Below are 19,966 nucleotides of genomic sequence, written 5' to 3'. Positions count from 1 at the left end.
GACACTGTTTGGTTCTGTTCCACTTTGCATTTGTTCCTGAAGGTAATACATCCTTTTTACTCTAAGTGTCCCAATAGTGTTCATTTAAAAAAAAAAATCATAAAACTTCACAGAAATATTTTAGCCTTATACAGTGTCATGTTCCTTAGCAGCCTTTAATGTTTGGGGTTTTTGGTTCTCTATGAAATAGGGTAGTCTTTTTCTCTTAGAGTTTTCTTTAATGACACTTCTTTGGTTTTTTAATCAGCAGAGGAACAGTTGAAAGCAATTGAGCAAGACTCTGGTACTTCACAGGCTGTAAAGAAGGTTAAGACAAAGCGAAACAGGGTAGAAGATTCTAAGGAAAAGGAATCTCACTATTCTAGATCTTCTACAGTTTCTACTTCAGGTGACACTGAAAGCAAGAGCTTTCTATGCCATGCTGTGACAGAAGAGCCTGGTGTGCAGTATAGAAAAAGGCAACACAGATCTGTTCATATCAAGCACTTGCAAAGTTTAAGTGGGACTGCAGCTGGAAAGGTGATGAATACATCTGCAAAATGTGGTGCTGAACATGGCAGTAATGCCCTAAACCATTGTAGTGGCTTGCTCTGTGCAGCTGAAAAGAATCCATTTGTGGTATTGGAGGACTGTAGTTACATCAATACATTAGTGAAGCCTTCAGCTAGTGGAACTACCAACAGTTACAAGTTAAATGGATTCTTCCATGTAACCCATGGTACTGGAGACCTGAATGACAGAATTTGCAGCACTAGTAGAATGCAAAATGAGAGATCTCTCATAAAAGATGGTTTATCACCTAATAAAGAAAAGAATGAAAATGAAAAAGGCTGTGTTTCACGCTGCCTGAGTGAAAGCAGTAAGTGTTTAAGGGGAAAAAAGTGTAATATTGGTAGAAAGCCTAGAAAAAAGATGAAAATCACAGAGAAATCTGCAGACGTGGCTAGTAAATGCAAGAAGTGTGAGTTACAAACAGAAGCAGCAGTTGCCGTGTCAAGCTCATTTTCAGGTTCAGGACTAAATCATACTTTCTCAGCTTCATGTGATCATACATCACATTTCGATACAGAAAAAAATACTCAGGAAGTACAAGCTGTATCAGCCTGGAGAAAGAATAGAACCAAATTACTTGCATTTGAAACTGGCTTTAAGAAGACATCTGAGCTCTCTGCAATAGTAAAAGGAGAAAATTCAAGCAGTGTGGCACATTATGCAGCTGCCTCAGATAGTCTTGGAGCGTTAGCTCAGATCCGTGATGTTTCTCATCGTCAAAAAAGCAAGACAGGAGGAAATTTGAACAAAGTTACTAAGAAATTGCAGCAGTTTACCTGTCAAAGAACAATACCCATGACTGGTAAAAAAGTTTGGCCTGTTGAATCTTGTGCCAGGACTTCTGAATGGTTTCTTAAAAATCATAGGTTCATCTCAGAAGGAAAAAGACATTCAAAGGCTGCTTTTGAGGATTCCTCTGATAAAAGCACTGTGAAAGCTGTGGAACATAGTGCAGTGACTGGGAATGTGAGACAGCTAGATTTGCATACATCATTGGCAGAAATTGGAAAAGAAATTACACCTAAAAAGATTGATCCAAATATTGACTGTCAGGCTTCACTTGAAACAATGGAATCCTCTTCTGTGGATATTTATCAGACTTTGACAATGAACAATGAAAATGGGGAATCACCAGTTAATACAGATAAAAGTGCTGTGGCTTTTGACCATGATGATGTGCAAGAAGTTAAAGCAAACTTGAATTTTACAGCAAAACAAAGAGATGAAGCTGAAGGAGATGTAATTGAAAGAAACATGTCTGTGACAGTCCAGAATGGTACAATAAAACAAGAAGATAAAGATGAAGGAGTTGTGACAAACAGAGACCTGTCTGTGACAGTCCAGAATGGCACGACAAAACAAAAGGATAAAAATGAAGGAGAGGTGACAAACAGAAACCTGTCTGTGACAGTCCAGAATGGTAGGACAAAACAAAAGGAAAAAAATGAGGGCGATGTGACAAATAGAAACCTGCCTGTGATGGTCCAGAACAGTATAACAGAACAGAAGGATGAAAATGAAGGAGGTGTGACAAGTAGAAACCTGTCTGTGACAATCCAGAGTGGTACTTTTGCAAGTAACACAAACAGTATAAACTTCAGCCCTAAAGTATCAGTAGGGAACCAGACATTTTCTGATTTAAACCTAATTAAACCATTAACCTCTGGAAACTTGACAAAATTCAAAATTCCTTTATGTAGAAACAAACCTAAATCCAAGAAACGAGAATTTGTCCATTCATTTCAAAGCAAAACTTGTAGTCCACTGCAGCTTCTTGAAAGCACCAGTCAAGGAAGGCAGAAGACAGGTGAAAAGACTGTCTTGGTAAAATCTGAGCAGCGTCCTCTTGCTGTCATGAGTGATGCCACATCTCCAGTTTCCATACAGAAAAAAGCAGATGAGATTGATAGTAAGGACTTCCAGCATAATGGCTCTGTAAACCTCTCTGATGAGATGTCTGTGCTCCCTGAAAGATTTTCTACATACCCACATCCTCTTCTTGATGGACAGCCAGAGCCATCTGTGCCTGATTTCTATGGTACTGAGTGTGTGCTGAAATCTAGTTTTCCTGATCATTCTTGGAATGCAGTCGACCACCTTGTTGGATTAGAAATAAAGGGTGATAGAAAATCAAGAGGGAATTTTTCACAATGCAAAAGTCAAAATTTACCAGATGTCCTTGAAGCTTACAACCAAGATGTTCTTGTCATTGATGTGATTCAGGATGACCCTGACCTTTTTGGAACCAGTAATGAAGAGGAGCCTGCACCTACACGCTGTGAAAATTGTCCAGTGAAAGCATCCTCTGCAAACTGCATTAAAGACACAAAGGTCTATATTAAGCCTGAGTCTCCTGTTACCTCAGAAAAGACATATTCGCTAGAGAGTAGTTTTAGGTATGCTTATAATTATTTTTTAACACTATATTCCTAAGTACTTTTATCTCATTTCCATATGCTTTGGTTGTAGTGGTCAAGCTTCCTTAGAGAATTTCACTAATTTCTGTTGAAATTATTTCTTTATTTGATTTTGAGTGTGTAAGTTTGATTGAGCTATGACAGTATTCTGAATGCAAATACATTAATTTGTTCTTCATAAGAGCTGGGATAAACTGTGAATTGTAGGACAAGGTAGTCCTAAAGGGCTTGTTTAAATGAAGTGAAATATAAAAATAGAAACAAAGATAATTAAAAATAATATTCTTGATTTGAGATAGCAGATATCCCTTTGAAGGTAGTTTTCTTAGTTGTAAAGTGGTATAATATTTAGAAATGTTTTTACTTTTTAGGTGTAGCTTATTCTTCTCTTGAATCTGTAAGAGTAAATGGTTGTCACTATAGTAGTGTTCTGTTCTGCCATTCTTCTTCCCTCTTTTTCTCCTATCTCCAGACATGTGAATATTTTTCAGATGTGTGATTTGACTAAGGTGTTGTAGAGGTTTATCATCCTGCATCTTCATTCAGCAAGTTCCTGGTGTAAATCATTAGGTGTTAATGTTTTGCTGGGTTTTCAGATGATAATAAAAGTCACAAGGGGAGGAAAAGAAATTTAAAGTAGAACCTAACTTTCATAAATGAGATAGTAATTCTTCTTGGAATCAACTCATCTATTGTTTAGCCTGTTTTCTCTCTTAAGCTTTGATACTTGTGTTCAGTGAATAGGTTTTAAGATTGAATTTTTCATTTAAAAAAAAAAAGCTTAGATAGAAATAATGCAAAATTTTCCTCTGAAGATCAGGGTTTTTATTGGGATGGGTGTTTTAAGTTTCTTTGTGTGGTCTTTCTAGGTGGCTTTATGTTACCTGTATTTTAAGTAACACTTCAATTATTTTCAGGATTGTACCACCTTATAACTGCATTCTTTTTTTTTTTTTTTTTTACTCACTGCTCTCCTTATCCTTTCCTTTTCATTAAAGCTGTGTGCAAAAGAGGAAGGGAATCTTCTTTGAGGTGCTCAACACTTTTTTTGAACATGAGAATATAAAACTTTTAGATGTTAACAGAATAAAACAAGCCTTAAGAGAGCAGGGCAAGTCTGTAGTAGGAGCATCCAACTTCTTGAGAAGCAGCTAAGCTGTAGCATAGTAAATATATTAGAAGGAGCATTCATTTCTTTCTGAGACCTGTTCAATTTGTTTGCCATTAGCCAAGGAAAATAAAAATGCATGGTTCTTCTTTCTTAGAATTTCCCCTGGATTTGCTAAAGAAACAGGCAAAATTTCTTGTTTTGCTTTTTACCTTCCATAATTTGATGCAAATATTATTAGATGATGATTAAACATAGTTGGTAGCAGTCAGGAACATACTAATATTATCATTCAATATGAGAATATATTAATATATATTATTTATATTAATATTATGATTTAGTATGAGAATATTGAAATAAGACAATAGACCTTACCACAGTTTTATCAGGTAACTTATGATATCACCAGATAATACCAGATCGTGGCCAGTTCATACTTTTTTATTTTGTGTGGGGGTTTTTTTGAGGGGTTTTTTTTTGAGTTTTACCAAATACAGCTGGGACTTCAACAGGTTATTTCTCTTGTGCTTGCATTTTATGAAGAGAAGAGTGCTGGTCACTTCTGAGCATCAGGAAAATATTCTGGCCTGAAGCCTGAATGAGGCAGTAAAACTAATTTTTCACGTATGCTTTTGTTTGCCATTTTCTGTTGCCTTGACTGGACAGCTTGCTGTCATTACACTTGGTGCCATTCACCAGGTACAAGTTTCTAAAATGTGTGATGATCATGATCATATATGATCATGTTTTATATGTTCTGTGTGTAAAATTTAAGATATTTGTCCCTCCTGTGCTTTTCTAAGGAGAAGTATTTATTTTATCCTACCTTATCTTTGAAATAAGTGAATTAAGTATCTTCCTATGAACAGTTCTTTTTGTTACTCTTTTTAAGATGCATTGTTAAGCAAATGATGTTGAGTATAAAATTACTATAAATCACATTTTTTTGAAATTGATGAATTGGCTCATTAGCACAGTGTTTTCTTGATTTGCTATACAGAGAAAATTTCCCTTCCCAGTATTTTAGGCAAAGATTAAATGAGATCATGAGCTTTTACTGAAAATTTTGGGTTTTGAAATGTCTTGGTTTTACTTAACATGTTTAGGTGTACATCTGAAGGGATGAACATAAGAAAGCCAAAAGAGAAAGTTAGAAGGAGTCTTTAAACAGCTTGTTGGTTGTACGTGTTCTGTCCATGGCTAAAAGTGTTACTGAGAACTTTTGATTTTATGTAACTGATAGATTATTATGCTTTTGTGCAAGATGGAAATCTTAAGTATACTTTTTGTTCAAAACAGATGCATGCAAGAATCTGGAAAGTCAAGTGATACTGAAAATTCCTGTAATTTGGTGTTAAAAGGTAAGGGTCTCTGGAAATTTTTGCTATGTAATCAAAAGAAGAAAAAACCAAAAAAGATGTTTTGTGACAAAACCAAGGCTTTCTGCTTTCCACAAAAAAACCAAACCAAACCAAAACAAAAACAAAACAAAAAAAAAAAACCAAAACAAAACAAAAAACACAAACAAACCAACCACACCTTTTTTGTATTATCTTTTTATTGTTACAGCAGTTCGTTTCCCAATGCGTATTGAGTCAACATCTTTCAAAATGACACCAGCCTGAGTCATACAGGGAACATGTATTTCTCTGTAGTACTTGTCTGTTGGTAGGACTAGTGGGTTGGAGTGAGGTTTTTTATTTGGTTTTGGTTCTAGGGTTTTTTGACATTTCTCTGACAGTTTCAGGCAAAGAATTCTTTTAGTTGTTGAGATCATAGTAAGAAACTGAGTCCTGTGATAGTGCTTTGGAGTTTAGGTCAGAGTTAGATGTGGTTGTTCTGTTGTGTTTATCAGCACACAGAATTTTGTAGTCAGGTTTGTTTTCAGGTCGTCCTTCTGGGGTTCTTTGTGGATGCTATGCCCATTCCACGGAGACAGTGTTTTGTTTTTAAAGGATGTCCTTTTTTAATGAAGTAAGGTTACTTCTGATTCGGTGGGGTTTTTCTTCCTGTTTAAAGCAGAGCAGTCCAGCTAGGCAGTACATGAATGTGAATTTATTTTGGTTTCTACACCTTGCATGCCAGACCTACTGGTATACCAGGGTATACCTAATGTAGAAATTTGTACTAGATAGTTTGGAAGAATGGGATTTTGATTTTCAGTAGAAGCCCTTTACTGACAGTGGTGAACATACAGAGTGCTGAGACTGGTTTTGGAGGTTCATGGTGTTTCCCTTCTGGTATCAGTTTATCAGCTTGTTGTTAATCTTACATTCTGACATTACATGTTGATTTTGCTTCAGGCTTGAAAGGTGTCTGTGACAGTACCTCTTGTGCTGGTTTTCCACATGAATGTGTTATGTTCACATAGAAAGAGTGATTTCAGCAGATAGTGCCTCCTGGAAAGGAGAGACTAGAGGCTATTAGGGGAAGAGAAGATTTCAGGCTTCAGGTATTAGAAGCAAAATAAAAGATAATGAAGTTTTAAGAGCTCAGATACCAAGAAATAGACACAAATTCCCTGAGGAGGAGTCAAATTGAGGAGGAGTCAAGAGGAAGTGCACAGTTATGCCTCTGGTCATGTAAAGAGACCGGGGGCTCTGCCATGGATTCTGCAATGCTGAGGTGATTGAAGCCAGACCTGGCAACAAGTTTTGTACTATTCAGTAACTTCTGCATATTCTTTATTGTTTTGCTTCATGTTCTAGGAAAGTTTGAGGCTGAAAGTCTTTGGTTCTTTTTGTGGTGCCTAAAGTCCTTCTTCCCAGATCTGAGAAGCAGGATCCCATCATAATCTTAGATTAATATGCACACAGTAACGTACTGTTTAATACATGACTTTTGAAAAAGACCTGCACAGAACAAAAGTAGGGTGCTTGGTTTTGCTAATTACTGGCTATTTATGTATTTATTTAGAAATAGGTGTTACTGCTTTGGTTTCCTGTGTTAAGTTAGTGATGTCATGGTTCCTTGCCTTAATGGCTTCACCATTTAAGAAGGGGAAAAACTATTATAGTTAAAATATTCTGGATGACATCAATCCTCTTCACCTTTCAAGTGGAAATCTTGTGTATGTTGTCTTCAGCCAGATGTGTCTTGTACTTGGTGATCATAGTGACCAGTGACTACAAGAGAAATGCCTTTCCAGTACCAACCTGATTCTTTCTTCCTGTGTCTGGACAACACGGTGCAGTTGGAAGTAATTTGTGTGACCCAGTAGTGAATTTCTTTTCTATGCAGAACTCTTCTGTTGTACATAAACAGCCCTTTCAGAAAGTTGCAGCCAGGTGTGTCGTTCATTTCCTGTTGCATCTTCAAAAGGTGCTGAGATTTCCTCACACTGAATTCTTCCTGAGTTCACTATATTACAAGAATTTAGAGTTGCTCAGAGCTTTCTATATTTAGTTCAGGGTTGCATCATGTCAGTATGATTAACTTATGCCCTTTTCTAACAAAGACTAAGTATTTTTGCTTAGCAAATTGCCACTCATATTTTGTCTATGTTTTAATAAAAAAAGCTTAACTGAATTTATTTCTAAAGTATTGAATTCTATATTCTGTAAGTAAATGTGTTGTACTGTTCTACAGGGACCATTAAAGAACATACAGCTTGGATAGAATTTTAATTGCAGATTCAGCCTAATATTTATTTGAAATGGTTCCTGCCTTAAGCATGAAATATTCTTCCATATAAATTTCACATTTAGGAGGTCCTAGGAGTTCTTAAATGTCATTAGTTCTAAGCCTTTGTAATATTTAGGAAATAAAAGCTTTGTTGTTTTGTAGCATGGGAAACACATAAAGCAATGCATTTATACATTTTCAGCTGAAGATGTGAAGACCCACAACTCCTCCAGAGGAAGCAGTCCTTCAGGAGATGTTAGTGAGGACTTTCTTAAAGATAGGCAACAGAGCAAACTAGATGATCTTTTGACAAGTTTGGACGTGGATGAGAAGGTACTGAGAAATTATGCTTTCTCTCCTTAATAGTTTAAGAAATTACAATCCACCTAATTGCATAATTTTAACTACTAATGCTGTTTTATCAACAAAATCTTAAATTTCCTGAAATTTAAAGAATATTAGCATTTCATAGATGACTGTGTATTGGCAATGTAATCTTTGCTTAACAGAACTTGATTTTTTTTTGTCACCAACAATTAAGCTTCAAATTGGAAGTGAAACAGGCTATTCTTACATCAGTTGTTGCAGTAATGCTGGATTCCCAATGGTATGAAAATTACTGTTGCAGTGTACACCTATGAGTACTGCTCTGCATGTATGACATTTCTACATAACATACCTAATTTTAGGTGTTGCTGTTAAATGCCTCTCAGTATCAGAAGGATGGGGCAGTGTTGGAAAGCTGGGGAGCTGCACAGCCATCGTGCATCAAAGAAGAGTCATTCTGGGCTTCATTACTTGGGCAAAATGGCCTTTAGCATAAAGATTTCTAGCTGTTCAGAGGGAATCATTTTCGTGCTTACTGACTTCATCTGACCTTTCTCTGTCTTCCCTCCTCTAGATAATAAGTCTTGGTCTTTTAAGATTTGCTGAAGTTTTATATTATTTGCTTCTTTGATAATGATGTGGAATTTACGTCTCACTGCCACTCATACGCAGTTGCTGATAGCATTTACTGTTTTCCACTACTTCAGGAGTGGCTAGTGGTTTTAACTGGATAAGTTAAACTGTAAAATTCAAGGTTTAAAATTGGGAAGTCATTGGGAAGTTAATCAAATAGCAGAGAATCAGTTTCCCTTTCAAAATTGTTTAAAAGAAGAAAAACATTTCCTTCAGCAAATGGAATTGGGGTGGCTAACATGGAGTTCACAAAGTTAACAGTGCTATTTTGTTTGCTGATCTTTTGGAGAGACAAAAAGGGTCTGTTAAATTGTAAGGTTTGCTGAAGGTGGGGTACTTGTTGCAGTATTACCAGGTCAGTCCCATTTGGGTTGTTTCATAGCTTTGTGGCTTTATAAAACCAGTGTCCTAGTGCTTGCTTTTCTGTGATGTGTTGGACAGTAGAAAATATGTAGAAATAATTTCACCCAACCCAAACTCAGACCACAAAATGCATACTAAGCCCTACCTAAACCTGTTCTGTATGTGGATAGAAAATAGCAGTGCACACCTGCAGGGGGAATGCGATGGCAGAACACTTACTGCAGGTACTCTGCCATCCAGGGAGATTTTCAGATTATGCTTTTTGATAGTTTTTCCAATTAATAATCCTGTGAGAAGGGCAAAAACTACACATGGAGAAAATGCTAAAACTATTCAGCTGGTAAAATAAAGTTTGGAAATCCAGTGACAGCATATGCAACTCTCTAATTCTTTGGCTATAATCAATTTGTGATAGAATATGAACTCCTAAGTTACTTCATTAATAATGGATGAAACAAAACCAGGATTCTCTGACTTTATTCTGTATTAGTCTTTTCAGATTCTCTCCTCCAAATATGTTTTGTGATGTCTTTTTCTCCATATTGTTGGGGATTTTTTAACTGTCCATGATTGTGTAGAGCTGAGCAAAAGGCTTAAATTCCTCCTCGGTGCTGTTTTAAATTCATTAAACTTGATGGAATAGCTTTTTTAGTGTTCCACACATTTGTCAGGCACAGTTAAAGTTAGGCAGTGGGTGTAAAAATTGCTGAGATTATCATGGGAGCAAAGAGAAGACAGTCACATTGTCTTTTTTTCCAATTAACAATCACCATTTTAAAGAACACAGTGTATAAAGGCAGTAGGTCCATTAACAAAGATGTTGTAAGTATAGTCCTACACACCAAATAACAGTTTCTACAGTTAAGACTGTCTTATCACACTTTGCAATGATCACTAACAGTTTTAAGTTTGTAGAGTAAAGCATAACAGGCTTAGTAGTGCTTTTCTGTACCTGAAAATAACTTTGAAATATCTTCACAGTTCAAGCTTGCAGATGCAGTGCCTGATGTTGAAGAAGAAAATAAGAGTGAAGCTGGAAAAAGGTACATATAGAGTGTCCTTCATGTAACCTGCAATATTCCCTAGTTACTATACAAATAAAACATGATGTTGTTACCTGAGCACCACCAGTATTTAATTCAATTTTCCGTGTTACAGTACCTATGTGATGAAGAAAATAAATACATGAAATAATATAATCTCACTCCACAAAGTACAGAACAAATGTAGTCATAGCCTGACAGGACAATAGGGTTTATTTTGACTTTTGACTGGTGACAAAATATATTAACTTCATGACAATGTCTCACTTTTGCATCTCTATGTGCATGTAGCATAAGATGCATTTCTTGCCACAGTAGCACTTAGCAGAACTTAACAAAATGAAAAAATAGTAATAAATAAGTAATGAAACCTCCCTTTTTCTTTTCTGCTTATGAAAGAATTGAAAGATCTCATTCAAATTCAGGCTGACAAATATTTGTACAACGGTAGAAAAAGGTGCTTAAAAACATGTCACATACAGTTAAGGACATGCTTTACTGTTCTTCTAGCTTCAGGCTGTGTTTGCAGTGTTTATTGTACACATTTCTTAGTCTGATCTACAGAATCACAGAATCACTGAGTAAGCTGAGTTGGAAGGGATCCATAAGGATCATCAAGTTCTATTCCTGGCCCACCACAGCACTATTCCCAAGAGTCACACCACGTGCCTGAGAGTGTTGTCCAAATGCTTCTTGAATTCTGTCAGGCTGGTGCTGTGACCACTTCCCTGGGGAGCCTGTTCAGTGCCTGACCACCCTCTGGGTGAAGAGCCTTTTTCTAATATTCATCCTAAGCCTTCCCTGACACATATTCAGGCCATTCCCTTGGGTCCTGTCGTGAGAAAGAAGATATCAGTGCCTGCCCCTCCTCTTCCCCTCGCAGACTGCAGTGAGGTCTCCCCTCAGTCTTGTCTTCTCCAGGCTGAACAGACCAAGTGACCTCAGGCATTCCTCACCAGGCTTCCCCTCAAGGTGCTTTACCATTTTCATTGCCCTGCTTTGGACACTCTCTAATAGTTTAATGCCTTTCTTATGTTGTGGCACCCAAAACTTCACAAAATATTCAAGGTGAGGCTGCACCAGTGTGGAGCAGAGCAGGACGGTCCTGTCCCTTGGCCAGCTGGGGATGCTGTCCCTGATGCCTCCCAGGACAGGGTTGGCCCTCCTGGCTGCTAGGGCAGTGCTGACTCACATTCATCTTGCCATCAGCCAGGATCCCAGGTTCCTTTCCACAGTGCTGCTCTCCAGCCTCTCATTCCCCAGTCTCTCTGTACTTCCAGGGTTGCCCCATCCCAGATGCAGAATCCATCACTTTCCCTTGTTGAACTGCATATGGTGGGGGATTGTCCGAGCCTGAATTCCTGTCAGACTGAGAAATTTGCATTCATCAGCAGTCCAGAAATGACAGAGAATTAGTTTTCGTAGGAAAGGTATACTTAAGATGAAATTCTTAAGTAATTAGAAGAGAAATAACATACTAGAGTGTTGTGGTTTAGGAGCAGTAATCACCAATTGGCTACTGCAAAAATTGACCCTGTCCTGGCTGGAACTAGAGCATAGTAATTTTCAAAATAACCAAGAAACCTTAGCTGACATAGGAGAGAGTGCTGCTTTTTTTTTTTTGCAACAGCGCTCACATTTCTGCGACAGACTTGAGTCTGACAGAAGTCTGTTAGTGGAGAATACTGCATCTTTTTGTTAATCCACTAGAGAGCTCCAAGCTCCTCCTTCTGCTATAAAATACCCATTTTAATTTGTCTTAGTAGCATAAATAGTGCTTTATATTACAGAATAAGCGGACTGTGCTGAACAAAATATGTTTGTGCAATGAGTGTGGTTAGAGAAGAGGCCTTCCTTTGGAGTTAAACTATTTTCTCTAGTTTTACTGAAAAATGTTACCATTGTGAAGTTTTATCTAGAAGAAAACAGTTGTTCTTATTTAACAAACTCCTCTTCTAGTGATGCTGTTACTAAAAAAATGCTTGCAGATGTATATAGTTTTCAATTTCTGGCAAAATTGTGTGTAGTTTCATGTTTAGACTAAAGAAATCTGAAGGGAAACTGCTATGAAAATCCCGTTGTGTCAGAACTGAGGCTGGCATCATGAGGAAGCAGATAATAAGATTTTATGTGATAATTTGAAATTTCTGAATAACTAAAACTGCAGATTTTTTGTTCCCTCTGGAAACCAACCCAAATGCATTGATGAGAATAAAGATTCATCTTGAAAGTTTTGGGTTTGTTAGATGGAATTTCTTCCTCTCTGCAGTAGCATTTTTATTTCAAATTGTATTGAAAACCTCCCAAAGTTTAGGAACTATTTAAATTATCTTGACTATGAGGAGTATTAAATAACTTGAATCCCTTATAGGAGGTGGCAACTGTTTCTGTCTGCAGAGGAGCAAGCAGGTTTGTACTGAACCAGGATTCTTATTTGAAAGGGAGAAGGGGAGGATGATCTCATGGAAGGGGATGATATTTTTCCTGTGGATTTGTTTGCAAATATGAAAGAGATTTGCTAGCAATATTTTTAGCTTATTTTTGAAAACACCACGTTTTAGTAATTTAATTCTCTGGAATGTACATATTTGGAAATAAAAGCAGAACAGTCTTTAATTTGGCTTCCCTTTGAGATCACCTAAATCTTCTGTCCAGTAGTCAGTTTTTAGGAAAGAAAACAGTTGATTCTTTAGATGTAATTTGAAAAGCCTTGGGGTTTACTCTGTGGCACATATTACATTACAGACTAATGTAAAGTAGATGCTTCTTCAGAGGTGACAGAAATCATCTCAATCTTCTTGTCAGCATGGGAGGGGGGGAGTGGTTCACAGGTGCCTTTTCTACTTATTTATTGAATAATAAAATTTCGTATGGTTATGCGTTAGGGCAGAATAATCTCAGCTAAAATCATAATCAGATTGGACCAGGCAAATGAGAGTAATGAAAGTAAAATTGTTGGGACTGCTGGCTATTTAAATTTATGGCAAGTTTTGAAGTGTTGCATAAAGTGTTGAAGAAATTCTCATCTTTTATACACTTAATCCCTCTTTTAAGGCACGCAGTAGATGAAAGAAACCCCTGTTAAATTTGATTAAACAAACTAACAAATTTTGGTTTTTAATATTCAGCAGTGACTGTAAATACAAAGTGAACTGTGAATTGCTATCACGAGTGCCACTGAATGACCGAAAAGTAGATCTCTTCAGTGGAACTACAGAGATGAAATCCTGGACAAATGGTATTGTATGCTGTGTTGATGAGCCCTTCAGAATTATTTTTTTTGTGCTTTATTTGCCACTGAAATCTTAAGGACTATCTTCAGTTCCTGAAGATATTGGCTGGAATTTTACTTTGAATATATAAGCAAAACTGTAAGATTTCCTAGTAGGTTAATGAGAGGTTTGGGGTTGAGTTTTTAGCAGAATTCTATTCTAGAAATAATTCTATCTGATATTTATGCCTTTCAGATACTTTAATGGTACAGGAATGCATGCATTCTTAGTAGTCTGACACATTGTGTTTGACATGTGTTATTAGCAAGTAACTTCTTTTCCTTTATTTGTGGTCAGAGAATGTTGACTGCAGATTTGGTTGGTTGATTGTTCTTAATAAGACTTGCTAAAATGGTTTGCCCACCTTGCTGAAGGTCAGAACTTTATTGTTCATTCCAATTCAAATGTTTTTGAGGCTTTCACCAGACTGGGTCAAATAATTATATGGATTTAATAAGTAGCACTTCATGTTGACCCAGTGTATTTCACACGTGGGACAGATGTCTGTGCCACCAGAGAAATCATAATGGAACTGCAATCACTGCACATAACAAATCTGACATTTAGCTTTGCATAAATGCATGGTTTATTTGGTGTACAAGATATAGAAGAACAGGAATCGATTACTTGTGTCTAGGTACTGCATGCTGTTTCTTTGCGACAGGTGCTTTGGAAATCAGTGTTTTTAGTATTATAATTAATATGGATATTTATATGGATTTCTTGAATTAAGATCAGTGACGGGGGTTCTTGTTGAGTTTCAAATTGTACTGTCAGTCTGAGCTTGTAGAACAATTTTATCATGTTTAACAGTATTTTCAGGTAGTGCAAGAAGCACATGCTATAAAAAGCTATTTTGAATATGTCTTCAGTCCTCAATTGTTTGAAACTATTCATGTCTTTGGTCTTCAAAGCATATGCAGCTTTTGAAGAGTTCTTCAAAGTCTACCTTCTTAAAGTTATTTGAAAGTTACCAAAGCAAGAGTTTCTGTGGTGGGACAGGGCAAAACAGCCTTTTATTCATTATTTATGCAGGCAGGATTGGCTATTTAGCTTTAGGGCCTGCTTCCCTACAAGTCTGACTTGCTGTCAGCAAGAGAGAATGCAACTCTTGAAAGGACCTGGTCAAAAACTTCGTGCTTGGGGGTGGCAAGAAGCTGGAGGAAAGATCAAATTCCCAGTGGTGTTGTTCTATAGCTAGTGGTTAGCTCTTTTCTGAGTCTTTTTCTTGTGACTAAATCCAGTCCTGAACTTACTGAGTGACCCACTGTCATTCACAAGTTTTTGCAACGTGACAATACATAACATTTAATACTCATTGTTCTACATTATGCTCTGTCCTTCCTATCCTGTGATAGCCCTATCTGTTAGGAAGACATGGAGATTAAGAACCATGTGCCTAGTGCCAGTCTCTAGAAGAACATTTGTTATTGGATGCTCTTTAGTAATTATGGTTTGCCAGAAGGGGCTAAGCACCCTGTCTTTTGAACACTCAGTTCTTTGAAGGGGCCAGATGGGAATCCTAGAATGCAGGGCATTCAAAAACTCTCATTTGCCTTTAGATATGGACTTGAAAATCTGAACTTTTATCTTCCATTAACATTATTCGTTTTTCAGAGAAAGAAAACTGTCATTCAATAATAATTAAAGTTCTAAAACCAAGTTTCATGATTAAGAAATGAGTAATTTACACTGGGCTTAAACTTTCTACTTGCGTTGCTTAAAACATAAGAGTATGAAAGGTTTTCTATCAGTTTGGAAAAAATAGCTCAAATTTAGGACTAGTGATTTTGGAATGCAAAGATTACTGATAAAGTGGGTAGGTTTTGAAATTAAAACTTCTGGATATTTTTATTTCTTCTCTTATCTGTGTAAGTTAGAGCAGGAATCTTGGATAAAGTAGTGAAGTTTTTAATTTAAATGTGCTTACTCTTGAAGTTTGTGTAAAGTCTTACTTTTAGGATAATTAAGAAAACTGTATTTTAAATTACTGGCTTTAGACTGCATTAATCAATTTTTCATTAATAATTGCTGTGACTTGAAGGAACTATAAATATAAAGGAAAATAAGATGGATAAGAGTGGTTTCCGTATGATTAATTTTTATTATGTGATTTGTGCCCTCATCCTAATTTTTAGGTTGCAGATCGTCAGGAAGAAGTACTTCACTGCCATTGAAGAATTGTGCAGATTTTGAGCCATGGCAGATGGAGAAAAATGCAAGTGTGAGTTCTTAAATCTTAGATTTCTGATCCTTTGGCACTAAATTTCTTATGGCTATTCAGACAATTCCCCATGTATCAAGTCAGAAACTGTGAATCTGTATATGTTTATGTTTTTACACCTTTAAAGATGTTATCACTGAGTAAGTATAATTTCTGAGAACAAAATCAGTAATGAAGGGGCTGCTATTCACAGTGAAGTTTTCATGATTTCTGTTTTCAGCTTAAGCAAAATCAAATAATGGTTGTTGCTTTATTGATGTTTGTACAACTTAAAAGCAGACAAGGTTTCACATATTCAAGACAGCCTCCTCTATCCATGATGCTGGGCACTGAAAAAGGGTTAAGGAAATTGATGCCCCAGAATTCTCAGATGATGACTCAGAGCTGTGCAGGAACTTGTCATCTTTCTCCCTCCTCTCTACTCATTGTCCATCTCATTTAACAGTTCTTGCATTATTCCTGTTTATGGTCTTCAAGGCAAGCTTTTGTTGTATGAGACACTAACATGACATGACAAGGGATTGATCTTTGTGTCCTTTGAAATGCTGCAGATACAGTATAGAGATGAGGGTTGTTTCAGAGGCTTAATTATAGCTCACATTTTCTGCTTTTGTTTACGGTTTGTAGATATTTTGAAACTTTAAAAAAACAAAGACCATGTTTGCTTTCAATAAACAATATTTGGCTTTTTCTGCTTGTTGTAATTTTATTTTATTCCAGGCTTCTCCTTCAGTCCAGCAGATCCTTGATGCACTTAACTTGCCCCGTAAATACTGCAGATATTATTTCATGACTTCACGTGGGTGTGAAAGGACAAAATGTTGGTTCTGTCATGTTCCAGGACAAGGGGATGAAAAGGTAAAAGTCATTATTGAAGTGAGGAAAATATTCTAAATGTGAACACTTTTTAAAACCAAAACATCATCTCCTTTGTTCATTTTTATATGGGTAGTAAGTAATGAATCAGAGATTGATGGATGAAAAAATTGTTGCGAAATTCCTCCTCTCAAGGTCTTCTAAAGTTTTTTTAAACATGATGTTAATTTTGAACTAGTAGATGTTTTAACACACATTAACAATTAGGCTGTACTATTACAGAGTAGTAGAATGGGCAGATTCTGAGACATTTCTATCCTGAGCATCAGAGACTTCAAGCAAACCTTTGCAAAGACTTTGTATGTACTGTTATAGCCAAAAGCCATCTATAGTATATTACCTTCTGCATATTTTGTGCAACAATGGGCATGTTTGTTTTAAGATGCTCTAATTTCCTTAAATAGAGCAACAATTCTCATAATATTTGCAAGCAAGAATAGTTTTCCAATGATGGGCAAAGTAAATGTGTTTTTAGATCATTTAACAGAGGGATTTTGAGTTTAATGCTTCCAAGAAATGTGCAAGGCAAGCTAATTGTACTGACAAGTAATAAGTTTTTTAAATTTGCTGTATGAAAGTTTTGTAAGTTAATTGGAAGCAAATAAAAACATCAGAGCATGTAACCAATAACAAATGCCTCACTTGTCCTCATTAGGTTTTACAAGATTTCTTGCTTACCTACCATCTTACTGGTATGAGTGCAATTTTATCATTGATGTCAATAAGTAAAAAATTTCAGAATCAAAATGTAAAAAAATAACTTGCAGTTAGCCTGTTAGACATAATCACTAAAAAAATTAATGCCTACAGCACCTTGTCCATCTTCCTGATATCTTAAATATACTGTGTCAGAATTTTTAAAATACATCAGTGTAATTTAGTTTTATTTTTCTTAATGTTTTCTCTTTTCCTTTATATCAAAAAAGCTGGTTTATATTTTTGTTTATGCTTTCTAACCCCCTTGAAAATTTATATGACATCTTAAAAATCCTAAGATAATTTGAGAGTAATTTTGTATGGAACATTTTTCCTTTTTTCTCAAGTGTGATACACCTTTGGCAGGCTGTTGTATTTGTAATTTTCAGCTAGTTTATCTGAATTATTGTGATTTGTGCTTCATTATATTACAGGCACATTAAAGAATTGTTTGTATAAGACTATTAAAAATCCATTCAATTTGATTTTACTTGTGGTACAGCATTCCAGCAGACTTTAACACTTCTACCCACCAAACCTAGACAAACTTTCTTGGTAGTCTAAAAGTATACCTGAGTTTTGTTTGTGTATGTATTTATGTTTTTAGACCTGTCCATTTAAAAATTATAATAGGCCAAGCACCTCATGGTGGCACCAAAGTACATAAAAGAAAAACAGGTAAAGCTATAAAGGCATCTAATCTTATGCAGGAGGAATAAATCTCTTCAGGAGAACTGTTATGTAGATTGATAAGCTCTAAGCAAGTCCACTTGCTTAGAGCTTAGTGTTCTCAGTGATAATAGTTACCAGAGTCTTTGAAGAGAAATGCCTTTCCTCATAATGATTTTTTTTTCATGAAGTAACTGGTTGATGCTTAAGGCGTAACTTCCTAGTATTTAACACTTTACAGTTGTAGTTGATCACACAACACAGCAGTGCTTGAATTCACAAAAACATTGTATGTTTCGAAAATCAGCATATTCTTGAGCTCAGCAAGTTGTACAAGTTATCAATTTTTTTTTTTTAAGGGTGCCTTTCGTTTTCAAGCAGTGAAATCTGTTTTGTATTAGATAAAGTAAACAAAAGACTGTTTCAAATACTTGCCAGAGAATTTAAAAGAAGGGTGGGTCTTCATATATATCAGTGGTGGAGAAGAGGGTAAAGGAGGTGATGCTGGACTCTTCTCCATAGTCCTCAGTGAAAGGACCACAGTGAGCTTAATACAGTAAATTGTTTTGCTCAAATGACACTTCAGAGTGTGGCACAGGCAATCATTTCGTGGTTAAGTGGTTTCAGAACATGTTGTTATGCAGCTGTATTTCTCTTTGTGATTTTATTTTCGCTTTGTGAACCTTACTCATTAATTTTTTTTGGTCTCCTATCAATTGAAGAAGTTTTTACTTTCTGTGACTTCATACTCTCCTTTTCCTTCACCGGAGGAACCTCTGAACTGGAAAGAAAAAGGATATAAAATAGGATGATTTCTTCCTTCATTAGTGTTGTCTTACAACTTCAGGGCCTTGGAGATATGCTTCTGTTGTGGTGGATTTGGGTTTTGGTTTTTTTTAATGTGGCTTCCTAAAGAAATGTGGTTCTAGATTATCCTTTTATTACTGTCTCTAACCACCACTAAATAACCTCTGAACTTTTTGATCAGTTTCAGCTACACTGAATGGGAATTGTGCATTTCAAAGCTTCCACAGCTTGCATGAAACTTTCTGTGAGAAGGATCCTGATTTTGATCTCACTTAGATAAAGGCTGCAGTATATGGGTTTCTCCCTTACTAAACAATGGAGTGGGCACTGACTGGGAGATGCTGAAGTATTTAGTGAATTCCTGTACTTGTTCTTCTGGATAAGCACCTCTGTGTTGTTGTAATAGGATCATGTTTTTACTGGAGAGTTGGTTGGTTGGGTGTATAAAATGCAGAGGCCTTTATTATGGTTTTATTACATTGTCATGTTAAATGAGTCATGGAATCAACTGATAGATGACAGAATAGTGTGATTTATGCTGCCTTTTGAAAATAGGAATAATCTCTTTCATGTACCTTCATTCAAAATCTATTACAGCTAACTCGAAATTTAAAGATTCTGACATTTTTACATAGTCTGTGGGTGCAGTTACACGTTTCAAAATTGGAAAAACTAAATCAACTGAAGCCTTCTAGAAGGTGTAAATGAATAACACATTTAGTTTCTTTTATTAATGTAATACAGCATGTCCCATGATTGAATACTACTACAGGTGGTTGTCCAAGCTATTTACTAATACTTGGAACAGTCAGAGCTCCAGGTGCAATCTTGGCTTTTTTGGGAGTCAGTCCAAAGGAGAAAAACTGATTCCATGAGAAAGTAAACTAATTTCCATACTGTAAGCTAAAGTTTATTCTGGAAATGCCCTCAGCCACCTGGGAGTATAGATTTGGATTAAGTGAGTTAACTTGTTCCCAAGTGACACTTCAGGTATATTAATGATCAAAAATTTGATAGGATTTTATGAAAGGTATATCTTGGAATATAGCTCAATATTGCAATGCTGCTTCCAAATAAAAACCATAAGCTTTATTAATATTTAGATGTGTAATTTTTGTATTCTTTGGCTTAATGATCTAAACAGGTTAATGGCTTTAAAATAAGATGTCTTGGCCATAAACCAGTATCTTCTGCTTTGATGATAATTCATTTGCATAATGATCTTCATAAGTGAATCCTGTGTCATTTTGAAGTTGCATGTAAAAATAAACCTGATTCAGTTATCTATTACCATGACTACTAATTTAGAGCATTTTCTGTCTCTTGATGTTTAACTATTTCACAAAATAGTA

General features: G+C 36.1%; 1 protein-coding gene across 6 annotated transcripts in view; it reads left to right on the top strand.

The window, feature by feature from the left end:
- The window catches only part of TOPAZ1 (testis and ovary specific TOPAZ 1), a 40,937-nt gene that overhangs the window by 2,440 nt on the left and 18,531 nt on the right, over nt 1-19,966 (top strand). For 3 of the 6 annotated variants that reach the window (XM_064415676.1, XM_064415637.1, XM_064415665.1), the window contains exons 2-8: nt 248-2,948; nt 5,380-5,441; nt 7,907-8,037; nt 10,009-10,070; nt 13,199-13,308; nt 15,481-15,566; nt 16,287-16,424. In XM_064415676.1, coding sequence (XP_064271746.1) covers nt 248-2,948; nt 5,380-5,441; nt 7,907-8,037; nt 10,009-10,070; nt 13,199-13,308; nt 15,481-15,566; nt 16,287-16,424 — 3,290 coding nt within the window. The remainder of the gene's footprint in view (nt 1-247; nt 2,949-5,379; nt 5,442-7,906; nt 8,038-10,008; nt 10,071-13,198; nt 13,309-15,480; nt 15,567-16,286; nt 16,425-19,966) is intronic. The other 3 variants (XM_064415648.1, XM_064415666.1, XM_064415657.1) reach the window with 2 other exon arrangements.

Source organism: Passer domesticus, chromosome 1, assembly GCF_036417665.1.
Source record: "Passer domesticus isolate bPasDom1 chromosome 1, bPasDom1.hap1, whole genome shotgun sequence".
NCBI classification, from domain to species: Eukaryota; Metazoa; Chordata; class Aves; order Passeriformes; family Passeridae; genus Passer; species Passer domesticus.
This window is presented reverse-complemented; position numbering and strand designations above follow the sequence as displayed.